At 40.1% G+C, this 14886-nt stretch overlaps 1 protein-coding gene across 1 annotated transcript in view; it reads right to left on the bottom strand.

The window, feature by feature from the left end:
• The window catches only part of Tspan7 (tetraspanin 7), a 123644-nt gene that overhangs the window by 12333 nt on the left and 96425 nt on the right, over nucleotides 1–14886 (bottom strand). Inside the window, exons 2-5 of the mRNA XM_027927447.2 lie at nucleotides 9121–9309; nucleotides 5633–5707; nucleotides 3101–3196; nucleotides 1106–1261 (exon numbers count right to left, since the gene is read on the bottom strand). Coding sequence (XP_027783248.1) covers nucleotides 1106–1261; nucleotides 3101–3196; nucleotides 5633–5707; nucleotides 9121–9309 — 516 coding nt within the window. The remainder of the gene's footprint in view (nucleotides 1–1105; nucleotides 1262–3100; nucleotides 3197–5632; nucleotides 5708–9120; nucleotides 9310–14886) is intronic.

Raw genomic sequence — 14886 nt, 5'->3', positions numbered from 1 at the left:
TAAAATTCCTTATATGTATAATTTTGTCAAAATGAACCCATACTATGTATAATTATAATGCTCAAATAAAAAAAGGACCAGGGATGTAGTTCAATGTTAAAACACTCCTGGGTTCAATCCCCAGTACCCCCCACTAAAAAAAAAATTTGGAATTTTATCTTAGTAGAAAAATATGCCCCATGGCTGAATAACCACAGGTAAACTCAATAGTAGGCTTATTTTCTCCCCTTTGGTTCATTAAATCACATTTGGCATATGACATTTCTCAAAATCTTTGAGAATATAGACAGCTTTCACATATAGTTGTCATGTCTTCATCATATTCTCTGCAAAGCAGAATACAGAATTGATTTCCCTTTTCCCTAACTACAGAAACTTCATTTCCGTCATTTGCACTATGTACTGACTTTCAAATTGCTTTTAGCCATCTTTTTTTCGCTCTGATTTAATTGAGACTCAGGATGTTGACAGTGAGTTGAATTGGAGTTGCTGATTTCTTTTCCTATAATGGCAAACTCCCTAAAATAAGGGCCACCCTCCTAGCAGAAGCAGATGCTGTCTGTCAACTCCACTCCCATCTTCCTGCCAAAGACTGGCACCCAGCTGCAAATAATTTCATGTTTAGATGGTATATTAGCAGAAGAAAGATACCCAGAAAGAAGAAAGTCAACATTCTCTGTCTGACACAAGCATCAGGGTTAACAGGAACCACTTGCTGAACCTTCATAACTGTGCATGGTAGAAGCTGTCTGTGGAGAGCAGTGGAAAGCTGATCTGAGCCACAGTTTTTTCTCTTTTAGAAGGGAGCAGCCTCAAGTGCTTTTCCCAGGCAATCAAGGACCACAAAGGAAGACACCTGACAGCCTCCTGGACTATCTTTTGTAAACTAGGTTGTCAGAATTTCACAAAAACAACAAAGCCCTCCCAAACATTCACAACTGCCAGGCATGGTGGTGCATGCCTATGATTCTAGCTACTCAGGAGGCTGAGGCAGAAGGATCACAGGTTTGAGGGTAGCTTTAGCAACTTAGTGAGCCTCCACCTGAAAAGTGAAAAATTAAAACATTCATAACCAGTCCTGCCAGGGTTGGGAGGAAGCAGGTACCTTCTGGTTAACTTTGGTGGCGGCCACAGTCAGATTGTGGAGATCCTGGGGGTTACAGTCGGTTTCGTTCATGCAGCAACTTGGGGGGATGCCATGCTCCAGGAAGTAGGGGCTGGTGCTCCAGTTGGTGTAGTTCTGCACACCACAGCAGCTCAGCTATTAACAGAGAAAGGAAAAGAATCAAAGAGTGGTAGATCAAAAACACTGTGGTCTCCTCACTCACTGGCCTGCATCTTGTCAGAGAAATATGGGCCAAGTTCCTAAAACAACGTGCACAGCTTTGGTGAGAAAAAATGAACTAAAGTTCCACTAACAATCATCCTCACTTTGGTGCCCATTTGAACTCAGGCAGGGAGTAAGTCTAGATTATATGTCCACTGGCTTTCTTACCAACTCCGCAAAGCAAAGCTGTGCTTCTCTGCCCTGGCGAAGTATCACAATCACTTGTGAGAGTAGTGTGTCATTAAAGACAGAGACATACACACCAGCTACAGCAGAATTATTCATGGGGAAGCTGGGGCAAATAATGGTTTTTCAGAGCACTTCATTAGATCTATACCAAGAAATAAATAAATGGTTTGTGGGGGGGGGGGGCGGGTAGCACGCACATAAAGAAAGAGAGAGAGAGCTGGCTTTGGCAATCCACAGCCCATCAGCTGCCTGTTTTGTGAATAAAGTTTTATTGAAACACAACCACACCTATTTGTTAGCTATTTCTGTGATTGCTTTTGTGCTACAGCAGCAGAGTAGTTGTGACAGAGTATAAGGCCCTCATAGCCTAAAATAAACCTTCACAGAAAAGGTCTTCCAATCCCTCATGTAGAAAATATTAAAATAAATAGGACAGAAATATATCTAGTTGTTGAGTTTGGGCAAAGGGTATACAGTTTATTGTAATATTCTTTCAATTTTTCTTGAAATTTTACTTGAAGTTTGAAATTCTGATAAATGGATGGAACTGGAATACATCATACTAAGTGAAATAAGCCAGATTCAGAAAGTCAGGGGTTGAATGTTTTCTCTCATATGTGGAAGTTGAGAAAGAAAATGAATTGTAAAAAAAGGAGATCTCACAAAATTAAAAGAAAAGTAGAGTATAGGAAGGGAATCAAGAGGGAGGGAAGAAGGGAAGAAAAGGAGAGGTACTAGGGAACGAAATTGACCAAAATATGCTATGTGTGTGTACGGACATAGCATAATGAATCATTTTATGTATAATTATAGTGCATCAATTAAAAATGAATCAATAGAAAGGAGACAAGTAGAGTAGATGAAGGGGGTCAGAGGGAGGAAGAAGGGAAGTACTGGAAAATCTAATGCATAAAATTATGTTGTGTGCATGTACGAATATGTCACAATGAGCCCTAACATTCTGTATAATTTTAAATGCACCAATAAAATATCAAAATAATTTTAAATACTGTTTCTGTAATATTAAAAAAAAAACTAGAACAAGAAAACTCAAAGCCAAAAACCTTCCTAGGTAATCCTGATGGGCAATCAGGCTTGTACTCTAGCACCTGTCACCCTGAAAGCCTCCCGGCAGCCCAGGCCATTCCCACACCTGCCAGATTCCTCTGTTTCTCCATACACTGCCCTAGATGGTGGATGCAGCTCATCCAAGCTCTCTATCTTAAAGACGCTGATTCCAGAGAGCCAGCCTTTGGAAACCAACTCAAAGCTAGGCTGTCGTCTACTCTGCCTAAATCCTTTCCCAGGATTCAGATTGTAAGGGCAAATAAGCTGTCATCAGAATGCTCACAATCCTTACTGATACACAGCTTACTCAAGGGAGTGGCCCTCTTTGACATTAATTACCTGGAGAAATGGAGCCTAGACAAATACCAGTGTCAACTCTTGAAAATGGAACTTGACCAAGAGCTAAAGAATGGAAATTCACAGCAAATGCTGCTAGCCCAACCTACTGGCTGCCTACAAGACTCAGCCCAGACCCTGCAGGCAGATCCCATGCCAGTCTCCTTCCCTGGAACTTACACTGCGCTGCACGTGGTCCACGGCCCGGCTCCTCTCATCATTGCCATTGTAGTTCTGCATAGCATCCGTGTAAGTCCTCAAAAAGGTGTCCTTGATCTGTGGAAGACAAGGAGCAATATGGTTCTAGGCCACTGCAACCCAAATTGACTCAGATTCATACCAACTTCAACCCCATGGTAGCCTCTTCTGAGTGTCTGCATACATGGTGATCAGAGAGGGAATGCCCTGTTTTCTGAGACAAAAGCACTCAGAAAGTTCACCAAGGGATTTATTAGCTCAGGATTTTTTTTCTAATAAAAAGTGTTGCCCTCACCCCTAAACCAGAGGAAGCCTGGCTGATTCAATGACCCAGTGAAGTGGCTAGTCAGTTTCTGAAAGGGTTGGGATTGTGAGCTGCCAAAATGTTAGGCATGAGTTTTCTAGTTATTTTCTTTGCATTGATTAATGCCCATCTTTCTGTAACTTTCTCTGACCTTGTGCAAAAACAAGGATAAAGGACAGGCCATTGGAGTGATAGGAATACTGATGTTTCATCCAAAAACAGATCCTATCTTACCATACAGGAGAGGGGAAAAATCAACTTTTACCTGTCTTTACTGAGGCCAAAGTAAAATAAGCTAAAGGACAAGAACTTTTTCTGTTAATAAGGAGTTAACAAAACATGAATGAATACATTTGTAGGGAAATTTTCAAGTTCTGTCTTCCTGGTAATTTGATGAAGGTAGGGTGTTAGGTATGTTACCAGGTAACCTGGCTTAAGTAAAACTGACCCCTGATTAGTGAAATGCCTCTGGACAGCAAATGGCCATATTATTATTACCTGGTGGGAAGCTTAAGCTAAGTATGTTGACTTTCCTAACTTGGTATATTCCTTGATGAAATACTGGAAGCTATGTCCAATGGACAGTTAAAGAAGGGAAAGAATGGTTAGTTACATGAAGCATCTAAGCCAAGGTGGTGACCATACCCAATTGTGTTATCTCATTTTACTGTACCTGAATTGTCTCGTGGACAAGTGAGCTGCACAGAATAGACCCTGCACCATACTGAGGACTCATGCTGATGGAACAGGCCTGCTGTTGCCCTATAGGATAGTTGGGCATCCTTCTGAATAAATGGCATTAAGTGTGGCCTATTTTCACCATGTGAGTTTAACGCCAGACTCAAGACCAGAACTGGTGGCACTGCAACCCTCCCTACTACACCCCAGAGTGTTCCAAATGAAAAGAGGTGAGGGAGATAAGGATCTCCAGATCTTAGGGAATGAAACCCATTAAGAGAAAACCCCTATGTGGAACACAGTCATGGCAGTATCCCAGAGGAAGTGGGCAAGGGCTCAGGGAGGAGTGAGTCAGGCTGCTCCTGAGATTCACACATGTACTTGGGGCATCTATGAGGGGTATTGAGGCCATGATGTCATCAATTTTCGTCAATTGATAATAAGAATGAGGATTGCTATAGTTTGGGTCTTCAATGTTCCCTAATGGTCCATGTATTAAAGGCTTGGTTTCAGCTCATGGAGATATTGGGAGGTTGTGGGACTTTTAAGAGTTGGGGATTATTTATATGAAGTCTCAGGTCATTGGGGGTGTGCCCTTGAAGGGGATATTGGGACCCTGGCTCCTTGCTCTGTTTTTTGCTTCCTGGGCACCATGAGGTGACAGCCTTTTCTGCCAGACACTCCCACTCACCACGATATACTGTGCTACCACAAAGCAATAGCACCCAGTGACCACTGACTGAAACCATAAGCCAAAATAAACCTTTCTACTTTAAGCTGTTTATCTTGGGTATTTTGTCATAGTGACAGTGAGCTGACTAACACAGCGGGTCTAATTCTGGATGCAGCACTGTGTGCAATCCCATGTGAATGCTTTGGCATCTGGGATACTGCCTCCAATAAAGAAAAAAAAAAAAAATAAGGTAACAGGGAAAGGAAGAGAAAGCACCTAAGGCAGACTCCCATGGAATTTATCTTGACCAAGCCCAAAAGCGGGACCTGGGACTAGATGATATCAGACTCAAGGGTCATGGCAACACTCTACCTTGGTAGGATTTCAACCTATACCATGTTATATTTTCCATTTTCTAGTACATGCCTATGTCCTTCTGCCTTTATAGGGTACAATCATGGATTTCCAAGCAGCAGGACAAGTACTTTGACTTCCCTTTATAGTCTCAGGAATCTTGTTACATAGATACACATGTGTGTCCTATAAAGCATCTATTTTTAAAGGAGTAATTTTATTTTAATCTGCACTGAAGGTCACTACTTTAAAACAGAGTGGAAAATCATATTGTGTAATAGCTACATAGTGAAATAGGATCAACAATGAGGGTTTTGAATCTGTTAAAGTACCTGCACTTAGAACGTCACTAGAATTTTAAGCCATATTACATGACATTTGGAAAATAGCAGTATCACTAGAGAAACCAGGTAGCCTATATGCACCCTTTACACATTTTAAGCCGTCTCAAAAATCCCCCTTCCAAATGCCCCTTAACTGAGTTCTCTACCTTATGTGAACTCACCTCATGACGAAACACAAATCCTGAAATGCCAGCAACGAGCTCAGCTAGGAACACCAGGGACAGGAACATGGCATACTGAAAATCAAGTGGACAAAGACAAAGTCAGACCTCAGGAGTGAGAAGAGGACTTTCTCAGGGTAGGTTACTTCCTGCCAGTGGGAAGTAGACAAGTCCTCATTCTCCCTAGTCAAAATTTAGAAGACATGTGAAACTCTCCAGCTTGTAACAGTAGCACACATCTGTAATCCCAGTGACTTAGGAGGCTGAGGCAGGAGGATCACAAGTTCAAAGTCAGCCTGGGCAACTTAGAAATCCAGTCTCAGAATAAAACATATAATGGCTGTGGATTGGGCCAGGGATGTAGCTTAGTAAACCCCTGTGTTCAATCCCTAGTACCCCCCCCAAAAAAAAACAACTCTTCTCCAGATTTACCCACATGAGCCTCAACATAAGAATGTGTCCAATTTAGGGTGCCTAGGATGAGTAGAATTCATCAGTGACTAACATGCCTGTTAGTTCAGTTCAACTAGGAGAAATTCAGAAGGACCAATTAAAACTAAGGTATCCACGATTTTTAACACTGAAATCTTTGAACTAGAAAAAAAAATCTGCTCTGGGGGTCACAAACAGTTCTTCCCTGCCTGTGAGTCTTTCTTAGCACCTTCCTCATGATGATGATCCAGCACCTGTGAGCCCACCCTCTGCAGCCTGTTCTGTTTTGAATCTGTTCCAACTGTTGGAAAGACTTCCTTTCCCCTGGCTGCAAATCTCCCTCCTTCAAACTTCCACTTGCTGGTGTTGATTCTGCTTTTAGAAGATACAGGAACCAACCTCTCTGACTTCCATTAGCCCTTCATATGTGTGAGCACAGCCAGGACATAAACCTGCTGCTTCTCTTCATTTGGGCAAACTCCTTCACTTTCCTTGGCCACATCTCAAAACCATTTCATTTGGAACTACACCCCTCCCATCTGGGCCTACAGACCAGAATGTGCACAGGAGGATACACCTCTTCAGTATGCTGGACACCCTGCGCACAGTACTCTCAGCACCTTTCTATGGGGCTGCTCACTTCTCTGCTCAGAACACTGCATAGCCTTTTAAAAAGCAAATATGTTGCCCTACTAACCATGTTGCAGGCATTTAAAACACTTAGTGATTTTCATCTCGTGCTGCCTGCACTTCTTGAGGTGTGCCTGTGTGTGTGTTTGCAAGTATGGGTACCTGAGTTCAGAGATATTAAGGGTTTCTATCTTTTGACTTTGAAAAGCAGATAAAAGGAAGAAAAACGGACTTCTTACCAACAAGGCATATGTCTTACAATCTGCTTCTTCTCATCTCAAAATAAAATACAACAGTTCTGAATGTTTGCAATAGCCTGAAATGATGCCATGAAATTTGGATGGACTTCACGTGGCCATATTACTTATCTGTAAAGTGTACATGTCGTGTAAAAAATAAATATGCACAGAATCATTAGTTATTTTTCTCAGCTACTGACACATATAGCAAAAAAGGAAATACTGGCTTAAAATGCCAATTTCTTTCTAAATATCAACAAAATCCTCTGTAAACATGGCAAGTCACTAAAATATCAAACATGTACTTATGATGCCCCATATACACAACTTCTCTCTCTCAACTTCATACAAAACGCAATTAGAAGCACTGCATTGCTTCTAATTGGGGAGAATCTCTCAGCAGACCTAGAATCCACCAGAAAGTAGTATGGAGCAGTAGTTCACAAGGAGGCAACTGGGAGAAAGTACATTTGTCTCTTTGATCAGAAGCCCTCCTAGGAGTAAATCTTAAGTCATAATATTTGGGCTGGAAGAAACCTTGATGATTTACTTCAATAATGTTCTTTCATAATTGGGGACAATGGCCTAGAAAGGTTATATTCACCAGATCTCCTCTCTTCTTGTTTGTGAAGACAGTTTTCTAGTATCTTTTTTTTTCTATGCCTCTAAATTTTCCCTTTGCTATTCATCACCAAGGTTCTTAACATTGACTCTAGAGTAGAATCACTGGGGGAGCTTTATAGAAAATGTGATGCTATAGCCTCACCACCAGAGGTCCTAGTTTAACTGGCTAGAGAGGGAACCCTGGCAAAGGTGTTTTCAAAAGGCTGCCCAGGTGATTTAATCATGCACCCAGAGTTGAGGGCCATGGCACTAGACCACAAGAAACTAATGCTTATGAGAAGTTCTAGAAGGTAGACCAGGGGAGCAAGGATAGAGTGTCAGGTGACAGCTACATGTGTCCCCATATGGCTTCCTTATGGCTTTTCCACTAAGGAAGTGGTAGCTGAGGTATGTAGGACTGACCATGATCAAGTCATGTACTACTTCCATGAGTTTGCCAACAAAATGACTAATTCTTTGTTGCCAGTTGGGAAGGTGATTCCTTTGAAGTGAACCACCCTCATGCCCACAAATGTCACTAGGTAGAATTAAATATATTGTCATAACCTTAAAGATAAACAAGGATAGGCAACATGACCCTAGTGGAACCTCTGCTTCCCCACTTTTATAACATGAAATTAGTGGGGATTGAACCCAGGGGCACTTTACCACTAAGTTGTATCCCCAGTCCTTTTTATTTTGAAACAGGATCTTGCTAAGTTGCTGAGAGCCTTGTTAAGTTGCCTAGGCTGGCCTCAAACTGGCTATCCTCCTGCCTCAGCCTCCTGAGTTGCTGGGATTACAGGGGTGTGACACTGCATCTGGATTGAAATAGCTCATTTTAAACAAAATTTTCTTCTGAGAAGAGGTCCTTGCTAACTTTTATTTATAAAATTCTTCAACACTAGTCTACATCAATGAAACACATAGTGAATAGGAAATTAGACAATTGGTCTACCAGAAAGTTAAAAATCACCTTTCAATAGTCTTCCTTTACCCTCTGGGATACACCACTGCTTCATCTATCCCATTAGAGTGTAGGAAGCCAAGTATGGGTCCTGGTAGACCACATTTGCCATTGCATCAGCCCTCTGGCTTAGCTTCAACAGCACTGAGCCAGGGAGTGCATGATAAAAGAAGAGGATACACCCACATCCATGCATGGCCAGAGTCAAGGAGTCAGGAAGTATTTTTCTAATGGGAACTTGGACTTGACAGTCAGCTTATGTCTGGATGATGCATTGCCCACTAAAGCTGCACATCATATGCTTGAGGAGATTTCTGAGAGAGTTCAAAACTGGAACTGGACATCTTGCCAGAAGGGCATCAATAGCCTATTGGAATCACAGGCCTCTGCTTTCTCATCATCTACCTCAAGAGACTGAGTTTACTGTGCCAGGTTATGTTTGCAGTTGTTTTTCCTACTGGGGGATTAAAGGGTGGATTAAGTAAGAGTTTTGATTAAAATAAGAATCAAAAAATATTAAAGTCTTTTCTGTGGCCTCACAAGGGGACACATCATGTGATTTATATTTTTACAAAAAATACAATTGAGAAGGCAGTATTTTACTGCAACATACTCACCAGCTTCAGCATCCATGGGCTACCACGGCATGTAGCAAAGCATCCAAACAGGCCAAAGACGACAATAGTGGTGCCAGTTCCGATGAGCACATAGGGAGCATTTGTGGAGTTCTCGGCAATAAGGGAGATATAGGTGCCCAGAGTAAGTTTTCCCCAGACTCCAACAGCCAACAGGATCACCCCAGTGATCTAAAAGGGGGAAAGAAGAGTAAGAAATCATTACCCATAGAGTTAAGAATCAGCACAGAATAAGGTGGCTAAGTTTGAAGACTCAAGTTTCCATGAGCAAGATGGTACATGCTCTAGGATTCCGTAAGCTGCAGAAAGTGTCAGAGATGATTAAGTAAAACCATCACAGGGTAAAGACACTTTGATTTTGTACAATTAGATCTGCCCCTCACACAGCCTCATATGCACTTATTGTGCTAATTGGAATTCAAGCCAATGATAAAGAACTTTTATTTAACAGTTATTTAAAAAGTATATCATAAGATCTAAGAGCTTTCCCCCAGCTGCTGCCTGACTCTGAGCTAGGTACAACTCTAGGAAGAATGTCAGCTGCCCTCTTCAATGCATGTGTATATATCGTATGGTTTTTTTTGGGGGGGCGGTTATTGAAGTGAAGTGTATATTGTATGTTTTAAGGACATCCTACATGATGTTTTAGGAACAAGGAGATTCTCTTTGACCAGTATCACAAAGAGCTCTATAAAAATAAAATTTTTCAAATATTTTTTAATCCTCATTGATGTACTGCCTTATTTACAATACTGCATTCAACATAAAACAACAGAAGAATCTGAATAATTTCTGGAATTAGCTGTAAAGCGATTTTTCTAATCTCACTGATCAGTCCAAAGGAAATCCCTGCAGCTGTCTAAACTCTAGAAACTTGCATCTATTAGGCCCTTACTATAGAATATACACTCAGGGCTTCAAACTCTGCTTAAGTCTCCATTCCCTGCAGGCCATAGGCCCCACCAACTGGGCTAATAAAGCCATGGGTTGCTCTGTGCCTCTACCCATCTCCCTTTTCAATTTACCAATATTTTGGCAACACATTCAAATGGATGGTCTTTTAATTACTACCCCTTCTGACACCATGTGAGGCCTGAAAGAAACTCAAGTGTCCAAGGGAGCCCTTCCTCAGCTTTGCCCCACCCTACAGTCCAATGTCTCCTATCAAATGCCTCAGATACTTGCCTAGCCCACTAAAGCAAAGAGGCAAGATGAGAAAACCCACATGAAACAAATCTACACCTTGCCAAGTTTTCCTTTATCACTCAATATGCTCTTCTGTATCTGTAAATAAATATCTGTAAATATCTGTAAATGAATGCACCAAATATATTCTATACTATGTGCCAAATGACCAGGCTAGTGAAGGTGCCTCTCCCCTTTACACTCTGAAAACACGATCTATAGTTTGGAATTATCAATCTCTAATATCAACTTGATTCTATGAAAAAAAAAAAAAAAGAATGTACTGAGTACCTTTCCCCACTTCGGATAAGGGTGAGCTCTATCTATTTGGGGTGAAAGGTCAGCAAAACAACAAAAGCTTGATGATAGTCCCTGATCCCCCCCACACCCCAATAGTCTCTCTACTTTGTAGAACCACCACTGTGAAAGCTAGCATTAAAAGTTTCAAATCAGAGAAAAGAGATTGAAGAGTGAGTACTAGTTTTATTAGGAAAAGATGAACAATTGTAATGTGGTATTGAGGAGTAACTGACACTAATACTTGGGAGATGGTAGCCCAGTGGGGGTTGACTGCCAATGGGGTGGCGTTGGTGAGTTAAGAAAACCAAGATCACTTTGCCAAGAATTCCAAATCCTCTGCTGACACCTGGTGGTTGCTAAAAAATAAGTACTTTTCTTGAACAGCCTTTTGTGCCATACTCCTCCAGATGGAAATAAATTGGGAATTGAAATTGATTAGATTATGTTACATGCATGCATAAATATGCCACAATGAAACCCACTAATCTGCATAATTAATATGCACTAATAAAATGATAAGTAAATATGCTTTTTACCAACTGGAATCAAAATTTAAGAATCAACTCAAGTCATTAGGGGTAAAAATACAATGATGCCTATGTATAAAAGGTCAGTTATTTCTTATTAGTCAATACCTAGCACCGTCCAGGAACATGGTTTATTATTCATGAATGGAAATACATTTTCTATCTTTGAGTCTTAGAACCTATATTGCATAAAACAGAAATTTATTAAATTCTAAATACTTAAAAAATTTCTACATTAGGTAATTACTGTTAGGGAATTTACGGTGGAACCAAAGAGAAACTTCCCCCATACTTTCCACTTTAGCCTTATCTGCCTAAACCTGTAAATATCACAATGTATATGCATTGAAAAACTTCAGTTAAGCTAGTCACTGTTTAGGATGAATATAAGTCTCATATGGAGACTTTTGACTCCCAAAGATTTAATAACACTTCAGATATATACAGGGTATATTATTTACAACTGCTACAGGTTATTAGGATAGGATTGCTTCAATAAAAATGCATTATCTGATATTATCTTACATTTCTTTAACCAGCGATTTCACAAAGCTCAGTTACTACCATAACAAATTTTATATGCAGTATGTTAAAGTTAATACAAATCCTGATTTTAAGGCAAATGGTTACATAAGACCATTTTATGCCTTTCTTTCAAATATAATTTACCCTGATGCAATCATTGTTCTGTTTATGAAGAGTATATGAAGCTAGTCTTCACTTAAAGTATAAACCCAAAATACCAATTTTTTAAAATGTACCTACACCATAAATTATACAAATATTCCATTTTTAGAAAAAGTCTCCTTTTGTGGACTACAGTGTGCCTCTTAATTTTCGCCAGTGGGTGCAAAGAAACACAACATGGAGGGCACCATATTGTCAGGGAGAAAAACAATTCAACATTCTAATCTTGCACAGGTCAACCACTTTCAAAGGAACTCATTCTCCTCTGAATAATATGGGGACTAAGTTAGATATACCCCTTCCAGCACCTGTGTGCTAGAAATCTAAGAATAACCCTCAGAGGAAAGGCCTTCTCCAATGTTGCTGTTATCATACCCAAACACCCCTGATGGAGAAGGTGTATTTGGAAGCCCAAATTCCACAAAAATAAGGCTTTCTGCACATACTACAGCCCACCTTTTCATCCTTATCCCCCTTACTGCCCTATAAGCACCAAGCAGGCTAGTAATCTGGAGAAATAATAATGCTAAAGACAAAGAAGAAAAGACTCAATATACAAAGGAGAAAATGGATGGGCTATAGTATGCCCTTAGACAGATTAAGACATATTTGGCAGTGGTAGTGGTGGTGGATTTGGGGTGGGTGTTAGAAGAAATTGTTGGGAGGTCGAAGGAAAAAAAAACACAAGCAAAGGCTAATGAGCCATGAAACAAAATAAATTAGCACATGCTCAAAATTTTCCTACTAGAAAATACTTCTTACCGAAGATGGAACATATATAAAGACAAGTCAAAGACAAAGTTGTCATCATTTCTATGTTTTTCCTGGTTCCTTTCAACACACATTCACCCATACACACACCTTTGCAAGTACCCACAGAGGAACCACTTCTCAAAATCTGGAAAGTCAAAATGAAAAGCAAGGGAAAGAGTCTTTTGATCTCTCTCTTTCAAAACAAGTTTGTATCTGAGCTCCTCAGAGCCCTTAAATTTCTAAATTAATCATCAGCCCATGTTAATCTTTCTCAGGACAGTTTTGTCTTTTATAAGCAATTAGGAAGCAGCCAATGCTGTGGTCTGAGGAGGAGTCAGATAATAGATCAGAGATCTCATCACTACTTCACATGCTCCCAAATCAACACCAAGCCAGGAGGGCAGGCCCAATGCTCCATCAGCAGTCACCAGGATGAGGGTCTCCATTGCTTGCTTACTCTCAGCATTTCATTTCCTGTGTGCTTACACCCCAGCTCAAAATTTATGGGTAACAGTGTACCACTAGCTACATATGATAACATACATATGGGTATGATAATAGCAACATTGGAGAAGGCCTTTCCTCTGCGGGTTATTCTTAGATTTCTAGCACACAGGTGCTGGAAGGGGTATATCTAACTTAGTCCCCATATTATTCAGAGGAGAATGAGTTCCTTTGAAAGTGGTTGACCTGTGCAAGATTAGAATGTTGAATTGTTTTTTTTTTCCCTGACAATATGGTGCCCTCCATTTCTTCTCTCTAAATCCATACCTGGTTTGTGAATCTCACCTTCTAAATGAACATGCATGTCATTCTAATGATGCCATGTGTTCATATTTAGCATATCATACAATTAAAGAAAAATTTAAATAGAAGTTGAAAATTAAATCATAGAGGTATAATAAGATACCTAGAAGAAACCCCTTCCTAAGAAGTCATATGGGATATAAAGCATGATATCTAAAATCTGACCAGAAGAAATATATAGGAGAGGCAGTAAGGTGAAAAATTTCAGCTAGCTTGCATTCTGGGTAAAAGTCACAATTCAATCATTCCATAGGTTTATATGTTAATTCATTCCTGGTATTGTCAAATATCCTTCCCTCATACCAGATAATTATATAACTCAGAAAAAATGCACAACATAAAAATTCCATAAATATCATCAATAGTTAAAATATAGATACCTTAGATATTAGGATTATTTTTTGGTACTGGAGATTAAATTCATGGGCCCTATACCACTGAACTACATCCCCAGCCCTCTTTATGTTTTTCTTTTTGAGACAAGGCCTTTCTAAGTTGCTGAGGCTGGTCTCAAACTTATGATCCTCCTGACTCAACCTCCTAAATCGGGGGGATTACAGGCATGTGCCAAGGCACCCAGCTCAGATATTAGATTAAGAAGAAAAGTAACCAGCAAACTATTCTTACAGCTAATTCTTATGTGAGTGTGTGTGCTGAGGGGACAGTGGACAGTGGAGGGGAGTGAGTCTTCACAGTATTGGGAACCAAATTTTGTGGAGATGCAAAAAGAAACCAGAAAGGTAAAGAAACCAGCAGCTTCCATAATCTCAGGATACTCTCTTTAAACTTCAAGAAGTTTAACAAGTTACAACTTTTTATTGTGAATTCTTTTTGTATATACTTAGTGCTTTACAATTGGACTAAGAATCAGAGTTTACTGGGATTCTTCACTGGGCTTGAGAAAGCACTCACTCCAGGTGGGCAGCAGAAAGTCACTCAGTAAATTTCAAAGGTAGGTGAATATTAGATCTCTGGGCTAGGGGTTAGGAGACCAGGATTTACAGTTCTGTCACTAGCCATGTGACATTGGACAGATCACCTAACTTTCTGTGCCTCATTTTCCTCTTCAGTAAGATCAAGAGGTGGAAAAATCTAATTTCTAGTACCTCCTCCCAGCTCTAACATTCTGATAAGTGACATGCTTATTCACTCTGCAATAAATTTGCAGATGTGAAAAATAAAACAAACAAACAAATAAATAAATTTGTGAGTGTGCCTTTGGGAAAATAAATAAAAGTAAGTTTATAAGGTTGTCCTTGTGACCACCAAACCACCAGGAGTGGGAATAGGAGAGTTCAGCTCATTTCAAGACTGGAAACTCACTATTCTGCCAGGTTTCTAAGGTAAAAGTGGAAAAGAAGAATGCCCAGGGGTTCAAGAAATTTTACATAGACATCTAAAAATTCATAAGCTCACTGTCCTAACCAAAGTGTCTCTTTTTATATGAAGATGACTGTCATCTTAATAGAAATAAGACATGTGCTTTGAG

This window comes from Marmota flaviventris, chromosome X (genome assembly GCF_047511675.1).
Source record: "Marmota flaviventris isolate mMarFla1 chromosome X, mMarFla1.hap1, whole genome shotgun sequence".
Classification (NCBI taxonomy): Eukaryota; Metazoa; Chordata; class Mammalia; order Rodentia; family Sciuridae; genus Marmota; species Marmota flaviventris.
This window is presented reverse-complemented; position numbering and strand designations above follow the sequence as displayed.